Source organism: Dendrobates tinctorius, unplaced genomic scaffold (genome assembly GCF_039654945.1).
Source record: "Dendrobates tinctorius isolate UK_male_01 unplaced genomic scaffold, ASM3965494v1 ptg000033l, whole genome shotgun sequence".
In the NCBI taxonomy this organism is placed as follows: domain Eukaryota; kingdom Metazoa; phylum Chordata; class Amphibia; order Anura; family Dendrobatidae; genus Dendrobates; species Dendrobates tinctorius.
This window is the reverse complement of record NW_027361701.1, coordinates 19,307,735-19,329,353: the sequence shown is the minus strand read 5'-3', so window position 1 is coordinate 19,329,353 and position 21,619 is coordinate 19,307,735. Positions and strand designations below refer to the sequence as shown.

The 21,619-nt window shown below is 43.5% G+C and overlaps 1 protein-coding gene across 7 annotated transcripts in view; it reads left to right on the top strand.

Moving 5' to 3' along the window:
• UCHL5 (ubiquitin C-terminal hydrolase L5) overlaps positions 1 to 21,619 on the top strand; it is a 539,393-nt gene that overhangs the window by 21,969 nt on the left and 495,805 nt on the right. For all 7 annotated transcript variants that reach the window (XM_073573025.1, XM_073573020.1, XM_073573022.1 and 4 more), the window contains exon 2: positions 18,859 to 18,922. In XM_073573025.1, coding sequence (XP_073429126.1) covers positions 18,859 to 18,922 — 64 coding nt within the window. The remainder of the gene's footprint in view (positions 1 to 18,858; positions 18,923 to 21,619) is intronic.

Below are 21,619 nucleotides of genomic sequence, written 5' to 3'. Positions count from 1 at the left end.
TTCCGCGAGAGTTCCGCTACGTGTGAACTTAGCCTAAACCATATGTGATATGACGATAAAATATGCGTGCAATAATGAATAAAAATATCACACAAAAAATGTTTGTGCATAGGAAAACAAAGATCACTGCGCAACAAATTTCAGGGAAGTTCTTGTCCCCTGAGAATTTTATTGTATCTTATAGATTTTGATATGCTGAACACAAATGTGTGCTCCAAAAGTCTGTATCAGGTAAGGTTTTTAACCCCTTCGTGACTGGAGCCTTTTTCGATTTTTCGTATTTGTTTTTTGCTCCCCTTCTTTCCAGAGCCATAACTTTTTTTTTTTTTTTTTAATTTTTCCGTCAATGTGAGGGCTTATTTTTTGCGGGACAAGTTGTACTTTTGAATGACACCATTGGTTTTACCATGTCTTGTACTTGAAAACGGGGAAAAAAATTCCAAGTGCGGTGAAATTGAAAAAAAAGTGCAATCCCACACTTGTTTTTTGTTTGACTTTTTTGCTAGGTTCACTAAATTCTAAAACTGACCTGCCATTATGATTCTCAAGGTCATTACGAATTTATAGACACCAAACATATCTAGGTTCTCTTTTATCTAAGTGGTGGAAAAAAAAAATTGCACAATTTTCCGAGACAGGTAGCGTCTCCATTTTTTTTTTTCCATGTTCTCTGGTTGGATGAGGGCTTATTTTTTGCGTGCCGAGCTCACTTTTTTTTAATGATACTACGTTTGTGCAGATATGTTCTTTTGATTGCCCGTTATTGCAATGTCGTGGCGACCAAAAAAATGTAATTCTGGCGTTTTGATTTTTTTTTTTTTTTCTATCGCTACACCGGTTAGGGATCAGGTTTATTTATTTATTTATTTTTTTCCATTGATCGGGCGATTCTGAACACCGTGATACCAAGTATGGTAGATTTGATTATATATATATATATATATATATATATATATATATATATATATATATATATATATATATATATATATATATATATATATACGACAAAGCAAAGTCCAGCAATAACGTGAGCAATCCAGGATGCTGTTAAAATTTTTTTTCTTTTTTATTCATAAATCCATTAATATGCAATGGTCCAAGCAGTTCAAAACAGCAATAACGCAGGAAAGTCGTGCAGATAGGACTACGCGTTTCAGCGGTAGAGCCCGCCTTCTTCGCGGTCAAATTTATTTATTTATTTTTTTTTCCAAAATGTTTTATTGAATTAACGATCATTACAATAAAAGATATACATACAAATCTTGATGTAACAAGCTATTTGGTAGATGTAAAACTCACAATATTGTTTTAGAGGGCATTACCAGAAAGTCATACAGGTTTGAAGGAGTCCAGCTTATGTGCTTATTTGACAGGCATAATACTCATAAATGTTCCCCACCTCCCGTAACCCCCCCCAACATATAAACCCCTTAAACGACTCTGCATGTGATTAACGATCAAGTTCAAGGAATAGGATTATGTCTGCTAATTTTCTGAAGAAGATACCACTGGGTGTTTTCAAAGTGTGTCCTTAGTTTGTCCCTGGTATCTTTGAGACCGTGATGGGATGAACAGTGACCACGTAATCAAAAAAACCTCCCAGTCCGTTTTTCTTCATTTGTCAGGGTGTCTAACCAGTCCATTCGAAAAATATGCGTTGTTTTGGAGTATATGAGAGATTTGGGTGGTGGCAAAGGATTTAGCCAGTGCTGCAAAATACTTTTCCTTGTTAGCTAAGCTAATGCCCATATTATCAACATGGCCTTAAGATGTTTTGGGAGTTCATGTTGAGAGCTGTCTAAAATATGAAATATTGCCTATTGCGGCGTCAAAGGAAACAATATCCCACCGAGATTCTGCAATTCGGAGTGGATAGACTGCCAGAATTTTTGCACTTTGTAACATCCCCACATGTGATGAAATATGTCTGTGTTTCCTGTCCCGCATTTGGAGCATGTGAATGTGCCCACTGGAGACATCCGAGACTTAATGGTGGGGTAATATAAGCTCTATGAAGGATTAAAAAAGACATGTCTGCATAACTACTGGAGGGAATCGCCTTCCGTTGCATCAAAGTGGCATCTAAGATTTCCCCAACTGTGATGTTCTGTATATCATTAACCCATCGTGCTGGGCCTGTGTTTTTCCCCTCCCATGACCATTGCTTACGCAACAATGTGTATATACTGCTTGTCGATGCTATCTGCAACCTGCCGGTCCTAAGGAAGCCATCCAAAACATTCCTCCATCTCCACCTCTAGTTGATATACTCTTCAAAGTTAAGCTCCTTGCTTGACGAAAAAGGAAGGGTTTACTTACAAATGTTTTGGAAACGTTGTTCCGCTATGTCAAATGTAAGCATGGAGAATCTATCATCTAATAGGTCAGCTGCCAAGATGCAACCCTGCCCGGCCAGCTGAATGTAAGATAAGGGTGGTTTGCCTCCCAGAAAAGGAGAGACATCGCTTCTCAAATGACAGTCTCCTGCACTTCCTCCACGAATGTATAGTTTGCCATAAAGTGGTGGGGTGGTTTCTTATGTCTGCAATAAGGTCATCGTTGGCCATATGTAGTAATGCTGGTAAGGAGACTTGAGGGCTTAAAGGGAACCTGTCAGACCCCCCCCCCCCCCGGCATTTGTAAGTAAAAGAGCCACCTTGTGCAGAACTAATGCTGCATTCTGTCAAGGTGGCTCTTTTATTTAGGGTACCTTCCACCGCAGAAATAATCGTTTATAAAATTGGTCAGACATACCTGATATTTGACAGGGGGGCAGGTCTTTCCCTATCTGACAGAGACTCCTCACATCCGTCAATCATGTCTTCCTGCATTTTTGGATCCGCCTCCACATCAGTCTTTTCAAAATCTGGTGCCTGCACTGTCCAATTTATTCTTGGGAATGCGCAGTTACCGCTGCCCGTCCTCTCTCATAACTTCCAGCCATTCCTATCGCACCTGCGTGGACGCGCGGCCAGAGATCCCGCCCCGCAGTCGCTTATAGTTTATTCACACTGCGGGGCTGGGAATCTCGGGCATGCGCAGTAGTAATCTGCGGCTCTCCGACTCCATGAAATCCCTCCGCCTCTTTCCTACATTGCAGCGTCATCGGTGGAATCGTCGGCTTCTCGATGTGTACCTTAGTTACCAGCACGCTGGTGCAGGGAGCTGGTAACCAAGGTACACGTTGGGTTTCTAAGCGCTGCGCGCCGCTTAGGAACCCGATGTGTACCTTAAGTTACCAACGCCAGCTCTCTGGTCTCCCACCTGCCACACGCAGCGATGCGCTGGTAGCTAAGGTACATATCGGGTTTCTAAGCGGCACGCAGCACTTAGAAACCCGATGTGTACCTTAGTTACCAGCGCGCTGGTGCAGGGAGCTGGTAACCAAGGTACACATCAGGGTTCTAAGTGCCGCACGCCGCTTAGAAACCCGATGTGTACCTTGGTTACCAGCTCCCTGCACCAGCTTACTAGTAACTAAGGTACACAGTGGGTAACTAAGCGACTTGTATTTCTTGTTACCCGCGTGTCGCTGGTGCAGCTGCCTGTTTGGCAGCTCACCAGCGATCATGTAGCGACACACCAACGATCCTGACAAGGTCATGTCGTTGTCGGGATCGCTGGTGCGTCGCTGTGTGTGACGGGGCCCTTAGAACAGTGCAGCTCACAGCCAGAGTGTAACGCAGAGATGCTGCTGAGAACTGAAGAGTGGCAGGGAGATGGCGTCTGTTGTAATTAACCCTCTCCCTGTTGCCACTGTACTCATAGAATCATAGAATCGTCGAGTTGGAAGGGACCTCCTGGGCCATCTGGTCCAACCCCCTGCTCAAAGCAGGATTCGCTAAATCATCCCAGTCAGATGTCTGTCCAGCCTCTGTTTGAAGACTTCCATTGAAGGAGAACTCACCACTTCTCGTGGCAGCCTGTTCCACTCATTGATCACTCTAACTGTCAAAAAGTTTTTTCTAATATCTAATCTGTGTCTCTTCCCATTCAGTTTCATCCCATTGCTTCTAGTCTTTCCTTGTGCAAATGAGAATAAAGTTGATCCTTCTACAATGTGACAGCCCTTTAGATATTTGTAGACAGCTATTAAGTCTCCTCTCAGTCTTCTCTTTTGCAAACTAAACATTCCCAAATCCTGCAACCTTTCCTCATAAGACAGGGTTTGCAGACCGGTCACCATTCTGGTCGCTCTTTTCTGAACTTGCTCCAGCTTGTTGATGTCTTTTTTAAAATGTGGTGCCCAAAACTGGACACAATATTCCAGATGAGGTCTGACCAAAGAGGAGTAGAGGGAAATAATGACTTCACGTGATCTAGACTGTATGCTTCTGTTAATACATCCTAGAATTGCATTTGCCTTTTTTGCTGCTGCATCACACTGTTGACTCATATTCAGTCTGTGATCTATTAGTATACCCAAGTCTTTTTCACATGTGCTGTCACTTAGCCCTATTCCTCCCATTCTATATATGCTTTTTTCATTTTTATTGCCCAGATGTAGTACTTTGCATTTCTCCCTGTTAAAAACCATTCTGTTAGTTGCTGCCCACTTCTCCAGTTTATTTAAATCTTTTTGAATCCTCTCTCTCTCTTCTCTAGTATTAGCTATCCCTCCTAGCTTTGTGTCATCAGCAAATTTAATCAGTTTACCCTCAATTCCTTCATCTAAATCGTTGATAAAGATGTTGAACAATACAGGGCCCAGGACAGAGCCCTGTGGTACCCCACTTGAGACATTCTTCCAACTGGATGTGCAGCCATTTACGACCACTCTTTGGGTCCGATCACTAAGCCAGTTATGAATCCACCTAACAGTTGCCTTGTCCATTCCATACTTAGTCATTTTATCAATAAGGATTGTATGAGAGACTTTGTCAAATGCTTTGCTGAAGTCAAGATATACTATATCTACAGCATTTCCTTGATCCACCCAATCAGTAATACCATCATAGAAGGAAATTAAGTTAGTCTGACATGACTTATTAGTTAGAAACCCATGCTGACTCTGTTTAATCACTTCATTCTTATCCAGGTATTGACATACATGTTGTTTAATAATTTGTTCAAAGATCTTTCCTGGTATAGAAGTCAGACTCACCGGCCTATAGTTGCCTGGGTCCACCTTCTTCCCCTTTTTGAAGATAGGAACAACATTTGCTCTTCTCCAGTCTTCTGGCACTTCTCCTGTTCTCCAAGAATTTTCAAAGATTATGGAGAGGGGTTCAAAAATTTCTTCTGCTATCTCCTTCAGTACTCTGGGGTGTAATTCATCTGGACCTGGAGATTTGAATTCATTTAGGTTAGCTAAGTGTTTCCTCACTATCTTTCTGTTTATAGATATCCTGGATTCTTCTATTCCCTTAATAGGACAGTGAATAACAGTTGATGTTGCATTTCCTTTCTGAGAGAAAACAGATGCAAAATAGGAATTTAAAAGTGCAGCCTTCTCAACATCCTGTCTTACCATTTCATCATTTTCATCCTGTAAAAATCCTATAGCGTCTTTGACTTTTCTTTTACTTTTGACATATCCCCAAAATCCTTTATTATTGCTTTTGACATCTCTTGCAAGCCTCAGTTCATTTTCAGCTTTAGCTAATCTGATTTGTGCCCTGCAGGTTCTGCAGACAGCATTATATTCTTCTTTAGATATGCCTCCCTCTTTCCATTTTATAAACATTTTTTTCTTCCTTTTTAGCATGTGCTTAAGTTCTGTGTTCATCCATCCTGGTTTCCTTAAATGCTTCCTATTCTTCCCTCTTTTCGGAATTGTTAACAACTGTGCTTTGAGAATTTCATTTTTCAAGATTTCCCATCCTTCCTGGACATTTTTGTCTTTAAGGATATCCAGCCATTGGATCCCTCCAATTCTCTTTCTGAATCCCTTAAAATCTGCCTTTCTGAAATCTAACCTTGACGTCTGAGTCTTCACAGGTCTTCCACCTCTAGTAATCCAAAATTCTAAAATAGCATGGTCGCTACCTCCTAGGGTCCCAGCCACTTTTACCTCCTCAACCATTTCCTCCCTGTTTATAAGGATTAGATCCAAGGTAGCAGTTCCCCTTGTTTTCTCCCTTACCTTTTGGAAGATAAAGTTGTCAGCAAGAGAGGATAAGAATTTCCTTGACCTGTTAGTTTTGCCCGAGAGAGATTCCCAACAAATGTCTGGATAGTTGAAATCTCCCATGACAACTAAGTCATATTTTTTGGAGAACTTGGCCATCTGATGCATAAAGAGTTCATCTATATCTTCGGCTTGCACAGGCGGCCTGTAGTAAATGCCTACAATGGTGTCCTTTCCATTGTTCTGTCCTTGTATTCTTACCCAAACAGTTTCCACAGAACTCCCAGTCTCTGAAGCTTCAATCTCTGTGCAGATATACGCGTTTCGAACATACAATGCGACACCCCCTCCTCGTTTATCAAGTCTGTTTCTTGCAAATAAGTTGTATCCTTCTAGTCTTGTATTCCAATCATGTGTATTGTCCCACCAAGTTTCAGTGATTCCAATTACATCATATTTCTGTTCCTGTGTTAGTAGTTCCAATTCTCCTTGTTTGTTGCCCATGCTTTGTGCATTAGTATAGAAACATAGTCCCCACCTTCTGCCTTAGATGCGATAACGTCCAGATCTTCAGAGCCTCACTGTTACACCCCCCCCCCCCCCCCCCGGCGGGTGGTCACTTGTTATCTCGGGATAACTTCCCTGTCTTCTAATCTAGGCGCAAGGGGGGCATGTGCCCGAGCGTCCCTCTGTCTTCACCGCTTGCACGCGACAGGTACCATGCTGCACGGCGTCTCCTGCGCCTGGAGCCTCTCGAGCCTGGAAAGGCTGTCCCAAAATACGAGAGCCCCCTGTCCAGGTTCTCCCCCCGCTGAATAACGCTGTTTCTCCACTCACAAATGGGGAGATGGCCACGGATGAGAGTAGGCCAGCGGGGAGCTCTGCTAAAAAGCGGCCATTCCTTGGCTCCGCCTCCTGGAAGTCTTTTTTTGTATTTTTAATCACTTTTGTTTTTTTACTTTTGGCATGCTTCAGTAGCCTCCATAGGAGGCTGGAAGCTGCTATAGCACAATCGCATCTGCTACATAGAGGTGATGCTCAGATCACCTCTATGCAGCAGAATTACAGGCTTGCTATGAGCGCCGACCACAGTGTGGCGCTCATAGCAATCTGCCATTAACAACTATAGAGGTCTCGAGGAGACCTCTTGTTGTGATGGTAACGCAGCGATGACCCCTGATCATGTAACGGGGGATGTCGCTGCCCGAAGTGCATTTAAAGGGCATCTGTCTCCCCTTTTTTCAAATATGAGCTGCCGGCACCGACATCAGGGGCTTATCTACAGGGGGGGGGGGGGCGGTCCGGTCCGATGGGTGTCGTGGTCCGGTCTGGTGCCTCCCATCTTCATACGATGCAGTCCTCTTCTTTCCTTCCTTTTGTGGCTCCGGCGCAGGCGCACTGCTCTGCCCTGTTGAGGGCAGAGCAGAGTCCTGCAGTGCGCAGGTGCCGTGAGAGGTCCAGCGCCTGCGCACTGCAGTATTTTGCTCTGCCCTCAACAAGGCAGAGCAGTGCGCCTGCGCCGGAGCCACGATAGGAAGGAAAGAAGAGGATGGCATCGTATGAAGATGGGAGGCACCGGACCGCGACACCCAACGGACCGGACCCCTCGCCCAGTGAGTATAATCTAACTTTTTTTTTTTCCTTCTCCTCTTTCGGGTTACATCGGGGGCTTATCTACAGCATTGCAGAATGCTGTAGATAAGCCCCTGATGTCAGTGTCGGCAGCTTATTTGTAAAAAGGGGTGACAGATTCCCTTTAAATGTCCGCTGTCATTTTGACAGCGGCATTTATCTACTTACTAGGCGTGGGCGGATTGCGATTCTGGTTATGCCTATTGCGGCAAATGTCACTGACATGTCGCGGCTTTGAGGTGGGCTCCACCTCAAAGCGGGGGATACTGCCAGCTGATGTATTATTCCGTCAGCTGGCAATAAGTGGTTAAGAAACAGTTTATAGTTTGACATCTGAGACACTACATACATTTGCATCGATGTCCGTAGCAAAAGCAATTGTTCAAAAGTGTTTTGCAGACAACTTTCGTTTATAATCCCTGTCAGATGCTTCTCGAATAAGATTCCAGCATTAATCAGCCAGCATTGACTTGCTCCACTTTCCCTGGTACCTTTTCTCCATCAGCGCAATGTCTTGGTGAAATCTTTCACCGTGTTCATCGCTAACGGCACCAAGATTGGCTGGAAGAAAAGTCAAAGTAAGAATGTAGAAAATGCGTTTTTGGTGACATATTGAATTTCATCAAATGATAGGATGTGAGCATGTTGTTCACAAGTTGTTTGAAGTTCGGTGCTCTACTGTTGCCAAGGAAGTTGAAGGTCAGATCTTTAAAGGCTCTCCATGCCACCTGTGCAGCACCTTGCAAAAGACCATCAAAGCTACTGTCATTCATTAGATCTCTGATCTGTGGGCTAACAAAAAGTAGGAATTAGTCCTACCGGTAATGTTATTTCCACGAGCCCATCATGACAGCACCACCAGGAGGTTGTCCTTCTAATACTTGATAATGACAGGAACACAGAAGAGCCTCTCCCCACTAACACCCTTCAGTGATTTTCTAAGTACCACACCAGGATGAATGCAACACAATTTTATTGAACTTCCTTCTACACATGTTACATCACATATCAGACTGGAAGTCCAAGGGAGGGTATATAAGGGGTGCTGTCATGATGGACTCCTGAAAATACCATTACCAGTAGGACTAATTCCTACTTTCCAGGATGTCCCTCCTGACAGCACCACCAGGAGAATAACCAAATTACTCCAACTAGGGTGGGATTACAGCCTGGAGGACTTCACTCCCAAAGGCTGTTTGATGATTTGCCGTAACATTCAATTTATAATATTTACAAAAGGTATTAAATTTAGACCAGGTTGCGGCCTTGCATATCTGGTCCATGGATGCTCCCACGCTCTCTGCCCATGAGGCAGAAACGGCTCTTAGAGAATGGCCCCTAAGGCTTTTTGGCGGAGTTTCCCCAGCCGAGACATATGCTGCACTGATCGTTGACTTCATCCATCTAGCCAGGGTAGCTTTCGATGACTTCTTCCCTCTGTTTTTGCCTGCCGTTTGGATAAAGAGATTAGAGTCTACTCTCCAGTCTTTTGTAAGTTGGAGAACTGCTCTTTTAACGTCCAAGAGGTGGAGAGAGCGTTCTTTCTCGTTGTTGTAATTCTGGCAGAAAGCAGGTAGTACTATTTCTTCACTTCGGTGGAAATATGTAACCACCTTGGGAAGAAAGGCCGGATTTAATTTTAAGACGATGCAGTCTTCCTGGATCTTTAAATTAGTTGTTCTATAGACAGGGCCTGAATCTCCCCTATGCGTCTAACAGTAGTTATTGCTACTAGGAAGAGTGTTTTGAATGTCACTGATCTTAAGAGGGCCTGCTCTAGTGGTTCATATGGATCCTTGCGTAGCCCATTTAGGACCAAGCTGAGATCCCAAGGTGGTATCGAGCTACGGATTGTGGGTCTCATATGCTGTGTGGCTTTTATGAACCTCACTACCCAGGGATGATTGTCTAGTGAATGTCCTCTGTCAAAGCCCGCCTGGAGGAAAGTCGAGAATATGAGGAATATCAGGACCCTGGGTGACTGATACTGGCACTTTACATTGAGAACAGAATGTTTTCCAGATTTTTCTGTATATGGCTGAGGTTACCGGTTTCCTACTATTCTGCATAGTAGATATTACTGGATTAGAGAGCCCCTTTGATTTTAGGATCTCCGCCTCAGGATCCAGGCCGATAGCTGTAGCATCTCTGGTCTCTGATGTACTAGGGGTCCCTGAGTTGAAAGGTCCCATCTCGCTGGTAGTAATATTGGATCTTCCCGTGCTATCCATTTTAGTAGGGAGAACCAGCTTTTTTTTGGGCCAGTAAGGAACAATCAATATAACAGATGCTCTGCTTTCCTGGATCTTTCTTAAGACCCTTGGTATAAGAGGAAGTGGCGGGAAGGCATAAGCGAGCTCCATGTTCCATTCTTGAGCCAAAGCGTCTACTCCTGTGTTGGGCTGTCTGCTGGATTGAGAGAAAAAAGAATTTCCTTGTTTTTGAGTTTCTCTTTGTGGCGAATAAGGCCATGTGCACACGATGCAGATATCCAGCGGATCCGCAACGGATTTTACCGCGCAGAAACGCTGCATATCCGCATTGTGATGTACAGTAGCATGTTAGTCAATAGAAAAAAAAAACGCTGTGCAGACGCTGAGGATTTTTCCACACGGCTTTCTTGTGGTTCAAAATATGCAGCATGTCACTTCTTTTGTGCGGTTTCCACCTGCTCCATTCTCCAAATCCGCAGGGGGAAATCCGCAGGGGAAAACCGCACAAAAACCGCAAGAAAAATGGAAGAAATCCGCTGGAAAAATGCAGGTCATTTGACCTGCGGATTTCTTCAATTCTGCGCAGAAAAATCCGCAGGGCTAAAAAGTACGTCTGCACTTCGCCTCTATCGATCTTTGGTGTCCCCCAGCGTTGGGATAGTTGTCTGAAGACTTCTTCGCTTAGTGACCATTCCGAAGGTTGGACCTTCTCTCTGCTTAGGAAGTCCGCCACCTGATTTCTGGACCCCTTCAGGTGGACTTCCGTAATTGATCTTATCGTCTGTTTTGCCCAGAGAGAGATTTTGTGTGCTAGGTCCTGTAGGTGACGGTGTCTGGGGCCTCCTTGATGTTGAAGGAAGGTAAATGTAGTTGAGTTGTCTGAGAAGATTTTGACATTCTGACCCCTCAGTTCTTCTTGGCATGTCTTTAGTGCCAAAAAGACTGCGTTCAGACATAGAAAAATTGATACGATCAGGAGCTGTGATTCCGGTACCGGAGGCAGACAGGGGTCTCTGCTACTATTCAGGCTTTTTCTAAATCAAAAAAACATTGGGGGATTATTGCACGATAATAAATCTAAAATCACTAAATAGATGGGTTTCATACAGAAAATTCAAGATGGAGTCTATACACCATGTTCCAAATTATTATGAAAATGATATTTTTCTCTGATTTTCCTAAATGGTCGGTGCAAACGACAGTCAGTCTAATAAGTCATCACCCGTTGGAGTATACATCAAATTTTGTTGAAGAAACATCTCAATGATAACAGTATAATCTCCAAAATGAGTAAAAACTCAAAATGCACTGTTCCAAATTATTAGGCACTGTAGAATTTCTAAACATTTGATATGTTTTAAAGAGCTGAAAATGCTCATTTGTGGAATTTGCAGCATTAGGAGGTCACATTCACAGAACAAAAATGCTGTTTAACTCCAAAACATCCCACACAGGCCAAGCTACATTTTAACATATGAACTCTTCTTTGATATCACCTTTACAATTCTTTTATCCATTGAACTTGTGAGTTTTTGGAGAGTTTCTGCTTGTATTTCTTTGGATAAAGTCAGAATAGCCTCCCAGGCTGCTGTTTTGGTGTGAACTGTCTCCCACCTTCATGGATCTTTTGCTTGATGATACTCCAAAGGCTCTCTATAGGGTCGAGGTCAGGGGAAGATGGTGGCCACACCATGAGTATATCTCCTTTTATCCAAAGACCCTCACCAACAACGGAAACCTTCAAGAAGAACCTGAAGACCCACCTGTTCGGACAAGCCTACAGCCTGCAATGATCCTCGGTCTACTGAACCACCGCACAACCAGATCTACCCTCTCCTAGTGTATCCTCACCCATCCCTGTAGACTGTGAGCCCATGCGGGCAGGGTCCTCTCTCCTTCTGTACTTGTGTGTCCCTTGTCTTACACATGTTTATTGTACTTGTCTATATTTCCCCTTTTCACATATAAAGTGCCATGGAATAAATGGTGCTATATAAATGTATAATAATTGTGAAATAATGCCCATAACAGCCAATGACTCAGAGGTATTCTTTGCAGCATGAGATGGTACATTGTCATGCATGAAGTTGATATTGCTCCTGAAGACACGTTTCTGCTTTTTATACCATGGAAGAAGGTTGTCAGTCAGAAACCCTATATACTTTGCAAAGGTCATTTTCACACCTTCAGGAACCGTAAAGGGCCCTACCAACTGTTTCCCCATGATTCCGGCCCAAAACATGACTCCTCCTCCTTGCTGATATTGCAGCCTTGTTGGGGACATGGTGGCCGTCCACCAACCATCCACTACTCCATCCATCTGGACCATCCAGGGTTGCTTGACACTCATCAGTAAAAAAGACTGTTTGAAAATTAGTCTTCAAGTATGTCTGGGCCCACTGCAACCGTTTCTGCTTGTGAGCAATGTTTAGGAGTGGCCGAATAGTAGGTTTATGCGCCACAGCAAGCTTTTTAAGGATCCTACACCTTGAGGTTTGGGGGACACCAGAGCACCAGCAGCTTCAAATATCTATTTACTGGTTTGTAATGGTTTTTTAGCAGCTGCTCTCTTAGTCCGATGAACCTGCCTGGCATAAACCTTCCTCATTCTGCCTTTATCAGCACGTAAACCTCTGTACTCAGAATCAGCCACAAATCCCTTAACAGTAGGATGATCACGCTTAAGTTTTTGGGAAATATCTAATTTTTTCATCCCTTGACCAAGGCATTGCACTATTTGATGCTTTTTGGCAGCAGAGAGATCCTTTTTCTTTCCCATGTTATTTGAAAACTGTGGCCTGCTCAATAGTGTGGAACATCCAGTTTTCCTTTTATTGGGCTCACATGGCAAACTAATTATCACAGGTATCTGAGATTGATTTCACTGATCCAAAGAACCCTGAGACACAATACCATCAATGGGTTTCAGTAAATAAAAAAAAAAATGCTATGACACTTAAAAACAATTTGCATAATAATTTGGAACATTGTGTAAAATCTACAACTCCACTGATCAAGCAGAATATGGTGATGTGAAGCGCATTATGACATACCTATTCATCCCCACAGCTAGCAATATCTAAGATTTGCGGTGATGGAGGGAAAGGAAGTTCAACATTATCAGTTTAGATGCCTCCCATTTGGTCTTTCCTCGGTGCCATGCATATTTTCCAAACTGATGGCAAAAGTGATGGCCTTTCTCAGAACAGGGAATAGTGATTATGGGAATGGGAGGAGACACAGATTAGATATTAGAAAAAACTTTTTTACAGAGTGATCAATGAGTGGAACAGGCTGCCACGAGAAGTGGTGAGTTCTCCTTCAATGGAAGTCTTCAAACAGAGGCTGGACAGACATCTGACTGGGATGATTTAGCGAATCCTGCTTTGAGCAGGGGGTTGGACCAGATGGCCCAGGAGGTCCCTTCCAACTCTACGATTCTATGATTCTAGACGATTTCCTGTTGATGGCAGTCCCCTCAGCAGCTTAAAGCCAGTTTAACGTCAACCATCTTATTGTTAAACAACCTAGGATGGATAATAAACTGGGAACAGTCGGACCTAGTACCAGAGAAACAAAAAGTCTTCCTAGGAATTCTCCTGGACTCCGAGCGGCAGAAGAAGCAGATGGAACTAAGAGACAAGGTCTTAACCTTCAAAAGAAGATATCAGGTGTCCATCAGAGAGGCTATGAGAATTCTTGGGCTGATGACGGCTTCTATTCCCGGAGTTCGATGGTGTCAATTTTACTCAAGACAGCTGCATCATCAAAACTTGTCGACTTGGAATAGGAGAACGGATGGGCTGGACAAGAAATTAAAACTTTCAGCAATAACAAAGTCCTTAACCTGGTGGACATCCACATGCAACCTAAAAAAGGGGGTTATGTGGAGACAGTCCCCGTTTGTATTAATTACCATGGACACAAACGACAGAGGCTGGGGGCACAGGTGCAAGATCAATACATACAGGGCACTTGGTATTGTTCAGTTCCTCCCAGATCATCCAACCTTGGAACTGCAGGCGGTCTGGGAAACACTAAAGCGAAGCTGACCAAATCTAAAAAACACATCCGCATCCTATAAGACAATGTTACCACAGTGGCCTTCCTCAGGAATCAAAGGGGTCCAAGACACCACCTTCTACAATAAGTTGCACGAAAAATCTTCCTTTGGGCAGAAAAGATGGTGCTTTCAGTGACTGCGTTACATATGAAGGGTTCCCAGAATGTGGTGGCGCATTTTCTCATCCGGGAAACAGTTCAGCAGTGGGAATGGGAGCTGAACTTGGATAAATAGTCATGTAATACTCCAATGTTGTATTCCCCGAGTTGACCTGTTCGCTACCGTGAAAAATGCAAAGATGAATTTTTTTTCCGCTCAATCAGGGAGACAGGCCAACAGGAATGGATGCCATATCTCAGAAGTGGGACATGGACCTGGCATGTGCTTTTCCCCCCCCTTTCCTCTAATACCAGCAGTTCTGAGGAAGATACAAGATCAAGCCACAGTCATCACTATACTACCATTTTGGCCCAGAAGGAGTTGGTTTCCCCTTCTCAGGAGGATGGCCATAGATGACCCTATCATCCTTCCAGAAAGGCACAATTTACTTTTCCAGTGACCAGTACACCATCCCAAAGTGAAACTTCTTCAGTTGTCGACCTGGATCCTGAGCGGGAGATTTTGAGGTCAAGCGTTTTCTCAGATGCATTCATAACAACTATTCAGAGTAGTACAAAACCAGTGACTTCGGCAATATATACAAAAATATGGAAGATATTTTGTTCACAGTATCCCGAGGCGACAACAGTGCTTCCTAATCCTGACATCCCCAGGATCTTAGAATTCCTACAGGCAGGGTTTGAAAAGGAAAAAACACAAAAATTAAGCTTTGTTTGAGTTGGTACACATGCAGCATATAAATGCATGTTCACATGGCCAGAAAGCATACAAGACCTAGCATGTGTCAAAGTAGACGTCTGTGTGAATAAGGGCAGTGAAGGACCGGGTCCCAACCACTGTACACCAGTCAGGGGAAGCCTTTAAATACAAATTCCAGCTCAGGAGAGGGAGGCCACACCCTAGCTTGCACAGAATGCAAAAATACAAAGAAAAAACACAAAAATTGAGCTTGGTTTGAGTTGGTACACATGCAGCATATAAATGCATGTTCACATGGCCAGAAAGCATACAAAACCTACAAAAGACAAAATGGAGAAAGCCCTGCTACAGTGGGGCAAAAAAGTATTTAGTCAGTCAGCAATAGTGCAAGTTCCACCACTTAAAAAGATGAGAGGCGTCTGTAATTTACATCATAGGTAGACCTCAACTATGGGAGACAAACTGAGAAAAAAAAATCCAGAAAATCACATTGTCTGTTTTTTTTCATTTTATTTGCATATTATGGTGGAAAATAAGTATTTGGTCAGAAACAAAATTTCATCTCAATACTTTGTGATATATTCTTTGTTGGCAATGACAGAGGTCAAACGTTTTCTGTAAGTCTTCACAAGGTTGCCACACACTGTTGTTGGTATGTTGGCCCATTCCTCCATGCAGATCTCCTCTAGAGCAGTGATGTTTTTGGCTTTTCGCTTGGCAACACGGACTTTCAACTCCCTCCAAAGGTTTTCTATAGGGTTGAGATCTGGAGACTGGCTAGGCCACTCCAGGACCTTGAAATGCTTCTTACGAAGCCACTCCTTCGTTGCCCTGGCGGTGTGCTTTGGATCATTGTCATGTTGAAAGACCCAGCCACGTTTCATATTCAATGCCCTTGCTGATGGAAGGAGGTTTGCACTCAAAATCTCATGATACATGGCCCCATTCATTCTTTCATGTACCCGGATCAGTCGTCCTGGCCCCTTTGCAGAGAATCAGCCCCAAAGCATGATGTTTCCACCACCATGCTTTACAGTAGGTATGGTGTTTGATGGATGCAACTCAGTATTCTTTTTCCTCCAAACACGACAAGTTGTGTTTCTACCAAACAGTTCCAGTTTGGTTTCATCAGACCATAGGACATTCTCCCAAAACTCCTCTGGATCATCCAAATGCTCTCTAGCAAACTTCAGACGGGCCCGGACATGTACAGGCTTAAGCAGTGGGACACGTCTGGCACTGCAGGATCTGAGTCCATGGTGGCGTAGTGTGTTACTTATGGTAGGCCTTGTTACATTGGTCCCAGCTCTCTGCAGTTCATTCACTAGGTCCCCCCGCATGGTTCTGGGATTTTTGCTCACCGTTCTTGTGATCATTCTGACCCCACGGGGTGGGATTTTGCGTGGAGCACCAGATCGAGGGAGATTATCAGTGGTCTTGTATGTCTTCCATTTTCTAATTATTGCTCCCACAGTTGATTTCTTCACTCCAAGCTGGTTGGCTATTGCAGATTCAGTCTTCCCAGCCTGGTGCAGGGCTACAATTTTGTTTCTGGTGTCCTTTGACAGCTCTTTGGTCTTCACCATAGTGGAGTTTGGAGTCAGACTGTTTGAGGGTGTGCACAGGTGTCTTTTTATACTGATAACAAGTTTAAACAGGTGCCATTACTACAGGTAATGAGTGGAGGAAAGAGGAGACTCTTAAAGAAGAAGTTACAGGTCTGTGAGAGCCAGAAATCTTGATTGCTTGTTTCTGACCAAATACTTATTTTCCACCATAATATGCAAATAAAATGAAAAAAAAACAGACAATGTGATTTTCTGGATTTTTTTTTCTCAGTTTGTCTCCCATAGTTGAGGTCTACCTATGATGTAAATTACAGACGCCTCTCATCTTTTTAAGTGGTGGAACTTGCACTATTGCTGACTGACTAAATACTTTTTTGCCCCACTGTATAATTAAATAAGTAAAAAGCAAAAGTGCATTTAAATCATACAGAGTTCTTAGTAATACTGTATTTGATCAAACATAGCATAAAAGCCGTCCCACCATTGACAAGGTGACTCTGGTTGGGGCGGTCCTACACTGTCTAGTATTAATAACCTTATCGTGTGTCAAAGTTGACGTCTGTGTGAATGGTGGGACGGCTTTTATGCTATGTTTGATCAAATACAGTATTACTAAGAACTCTGTATGATTTAAATGCACTTTTGCTTTTTACTTATTTAATTATAGCAGGGTTTGAAAAGGGCCTAAGGCCTAGTACTCTTAAAGTGCAGATCTCAACCCTGAGTGTTTTCCCGGATTATCCACTGGCGTCCCATCCTTGGATTGAACAATTTGTAAAGGCTACAGGCAGATTAAGACCCACAGTTAGAGCCTACAGTCCACGATGGGATTTGAACACTGTCTTAAACGGTCTATGCAAACCACTTTATGAACCGCTGGAGGACTCAGACATACGGGAAAGAGACTAAGACTACATTCATAGTTACCATAACAGCCAGACCGATTGGGGAAATAGTCATTCTCCATAAAAAGCCCATACCTAAAAATTCTACATGACTGCATTCTACTTGGATTAGATCCTGCTTTTCTGCCAAAGGTAGTGACTCCTTTTCACAAGAGTCAGAAAGTAGTCTTGCCTTCCTTCTGTCAAAATCATAGAAATTATCTGGAACGGTCTTTTCACTACATAGATGTCAGAAGGATAGTCCTCCGATACTTGGAGGCCACAAAGGACTGGCGTGTAGATCCCAATCTGTTCATACAGTTTTCGGGGAAGAATAAGAGAAAAAAATGCGTCAAAAGCAACATTGGCACGATGGGTCATATCTAGTAATCAGCCTGACCTACGCATCTGAAGGCAAATCTCCCCCGGTCAATGTTAGAGCCCACTCCACAAGAGCTGTAGCCACATCTTGGGCAGAGCAAGCAGGTGCTTCGGTAGACCAGATCTGCAGGAACGCAACCTGGACAAATCTGATTTACCTTTTGCAGACACTATAAACTGTACGTGTTAGCAGGCCAAAAGATGGCCTTTGGGAGGAAAATCCTCCAGGCAGTGGTCCCACCCTAAAATGTATCCTCTGGCATTCTCCTGATACGCATTTGGTATCGCCAAGTCTGCAGCGACCAGACCTATAAAACTGTCACTAGTTAACCCCCTTCAGTGCAACCATAAAATCTAAAAAGAAAAAACGGAGCAAAAAGAAGGCATTAGACCTACCGGTAATAGGTTTTCCAGGAGTCCATCATGACAGCACCATCAGGAGGTTGTCCTCCTTATCCTTGATAGGGACAGGGACATACAAGATGTTAAAAGGTCCCTCCCTCCACCAACCCACCCCCTCAGTGGTAATTCCAAGTACCACACCAGGATGGATGCATCTATTTTAATTCACATTCCTCCTACATACTTTACCATCACATATCAGATAGGAATTTCTTAAAAGGGAGGGAATGTAATTGGTGCTGTCATGATGGACTCCTGGAAAACCTATTACCGGTAGGTCTAATGCCTACTTTTTTTTTTTTAACGGAACTTCATTTTTTATTTTTCTGATCACTGGTCTCATGCATTGCAATACAGATGTATCGCATTGCAATGGGACCTGTCAGTTTTACACTTTCAGATCACATGTTAGATTCAGCTGCTGGCTGAGTAGCTGGCAGGCCCAGAAGTCATCACGTGCTCTCCAGCTGCCATTGCAACGCACAGATCTCCCTTGATGTGATCGCACCTCGTCACGAGGAGCGTCATAAAGGCGAGTAAAGCTCTCACCTAAATGCCGCCATTACGGTATCTAGAAGGTAACAAAGGGTTAGTATCATTGGGACATCGTCCAATCAGGTCATGATGTCACCTGTCAGATCTACCTCTCTGCACTGGAATCGCAGCGCTTGCAGGTGCGCTGCAAGGCCGCCTTCAGTAAACATGCGTCGCCTTTGCACATAGTTCTGCAGGCGCCAATGTTTTTCTACAGTGGGTGCTCAGGAAGCTGTTAAGATCCATGTTAAGACCTAGTCAACTAACTTTATTTCCCTTTCTTGTATAGGTTGTAAAGGCGTTCAAGTAGAAGAAATTTGGAGTTTAGAGCAAGAGCACTTTGAAGATCTACAGTAAGTTCAATTATTTATTTTTGTATTACACTGGTTACGCTGTTTTTATTGTCTTAAACTACTGTCTTAAAGGGGTTGTCTAGGTTTACATTGTGTGACTGGCAGACTAATGAATCCTTACAGATTTGAGCAGCAAGGATACTCCGGTGCCGGCTGGTAGACCAGGCTGTCATGTGGCTGCAAAAATGTGATATGCTTTCTCCTGGCCACAGTCCGACTAGCTGTGCATGGCCACGCTCAGTTTACTTGTTTAGTGGCCATAACCGTAATGTGATGTGTCCAGTGTCAATTCTCCGCTATGAAGTGTTTGAAGCCCTATTGCTATGAGAAGGCGCTACGTCTAAGATGGCATGATATGCTATTGAAAAAGAATACCTGAGTTGTATGTTTCCGATGCTTGTATTGTTCCTAGCAGGGCAGTGGAGTCGGTAAACCAAACCTCCGAATTCGACTCCTCAATTTCCATGACATCGACTCCAACTTCGACTCCACCAAAATGGACTCCGACTGCAAAGGCCTGGTTCCTTGTCCATAGTTTCTGTGAGTGTTGAGTGTTATAAATGAGTCACCGAGGAGGAAAAAACAAAAAGCAAGCTAAGCCCAGAAAACTGGAGAGTTTGGTAACTAGCGGATTGCAGACCCCTGATCCTATCCACAACAACTAGCAGTAGCCGTGGAGCGTGCCTACGGTGGTCCTAGACGCCTCGTCACGGCCGGAGAACTAAATAAGCCTAAAGAAAGAAAGGGAAAATCTAAACTGCCCCAGAGCAGACCCCAAAGCAATAGACAGCCCCCAACATGTATTGTTCGTGAAACAAGATGAAAACACAGACACAGGTAGAAAGATAGGCTGAGCAAACAATGGGGCCCTCGCTAACTAGAAAGGATAGGAAAGAAAAGCTACTGTCTGCAATCACGCAAAAAACCCTGCCAAAAAGAATGTCCAACACGTCTGATAGAAAAAGGCCCTGAAGTCGCTAGACTTCAAATCACTATATCAGCACTCTGGTATATTCTGAAGACAGAGCAAAGGAGATCAACTGATCAGAGACAAAAATGGGGATTCAGCCCAGTCCCAGCCAGGGCTGGCTGAACACAAAAACTTAGTAAGCCAGACAAAAACTCATATGAACAATAGCAAAGAAAACTTAGCTTTAGGAAGGCAGGAACCAAACTGAAAACCAGGAGCCACAGTCAGGAAAAATCACCAGCAAGAAACTAGGGAGTCGGCTGCCTTAAATCCAATCAGAAACTCCTGATGTCCAATCGCAATCCTCTTCCTCAGGTGGCCGGTCTCTGCCATTTAGATCAGCTTCATTACCTCCCTTCACCAACAGAGGGAGTCCAGATAGAGAACTCACTACTCCTCTGTCAGCACAGCCAGCTCCATAACCCTCACCAGAAGCCAGAGGCAAACCCGAAAATGAGCTCTCAACAGTTGAGGCTGAGTTAAAGGCCAGGAGAGAGAAAGGCATGACCAGAGGCATGTTGGTTGAGTCTCATGGCTTTCAGGATTGGAGTAGGGGAAACTAAAGGTGCTTAATATTGCTGGTTTCTTCTGTACTTTGCATATAGGTTTTGTAAAGTAATTCTTGTGTATGGATCATTGTCCAAATGGGAAACCGGTTTAGTGCTTTTGTATGCTGTTTGATGCTTTGTGGTTTCAGAAGTTTTGCAAGGTGTTTTCTATTCTGCCCTACCCTCCTCAGTATTACACTTTTTAAATGGTTTATCCATGGTAGAAAATACTACATGCACATTATGTATCAAGTCGTCATTAGTGATGAGCGAGTATGCTCGTTACTCAAATTTTCTGAGCATGCTCGGGTGTTCTCCAAGTATTTTGGGCGTGCTGTGAGATTTAGTTTGTGTCACCTTGGCTGCTAGAGAGCCTGAGTACATGTGGGGATTACCTGTTTGTTAGGAAATCCCCACATGTATTCAGGCTGTCTAGCAGCCACAAATCATGCAGCTGCGGCGACACAAACTAAATCTCAGAGCACTCCCAAAATACTCAGAACACCCGAACATGCTCGGAAAACTCGAGTAACGAGCATACTAGCTCATCACTAGTCGTCATCCTTCACTTTACTGCAGGTGCAAATGGCAGGATGAAGCAAGGAGCAGTCTTAAAACTAGGGCTGTGGAGTCGGTAAGCCAAACTGCCAACTACTCAATTTCCCGGATTTCCAGGTCCACAACTCCACAGCACTGCCTCACTACTGAGCATGTACAGATTCATCACAGCTAAAAGCAAAGATCCTTACATCAGGAACATAACACCTTTATAGGACATTTCAGAACTTTCCCAAATTCTTCTGAAAATTCTTACAGCAACTACTGCATTGTACTACTATTCCCAAATTATTATATATTTTAGGAGTCTGAGTCAGACCATTTTATTCCCATGCAACCAAAATGTACTCCGATTCCACAGCCCTGCTTAACCCCTTAATCCTCCAGGTCATTACTAGTTGATAGACACCAAACATGTATAGGTTCTTTTTTATCTTAAAGGGAAGGTGCCATTAAAAAGATTTTTTCCAGCAATTGAAAAAATGTAAAGAATTAATGTTTAAATTTCCTTAAAAAAAATATCATTTGTAATTTAGTAAATTATGAAAAATAATTTTAAAAGGTTTGGCATTTCCACTTTTAAACACTAGGGGGAGCAGCTACTGAAATTTGACAAAAACC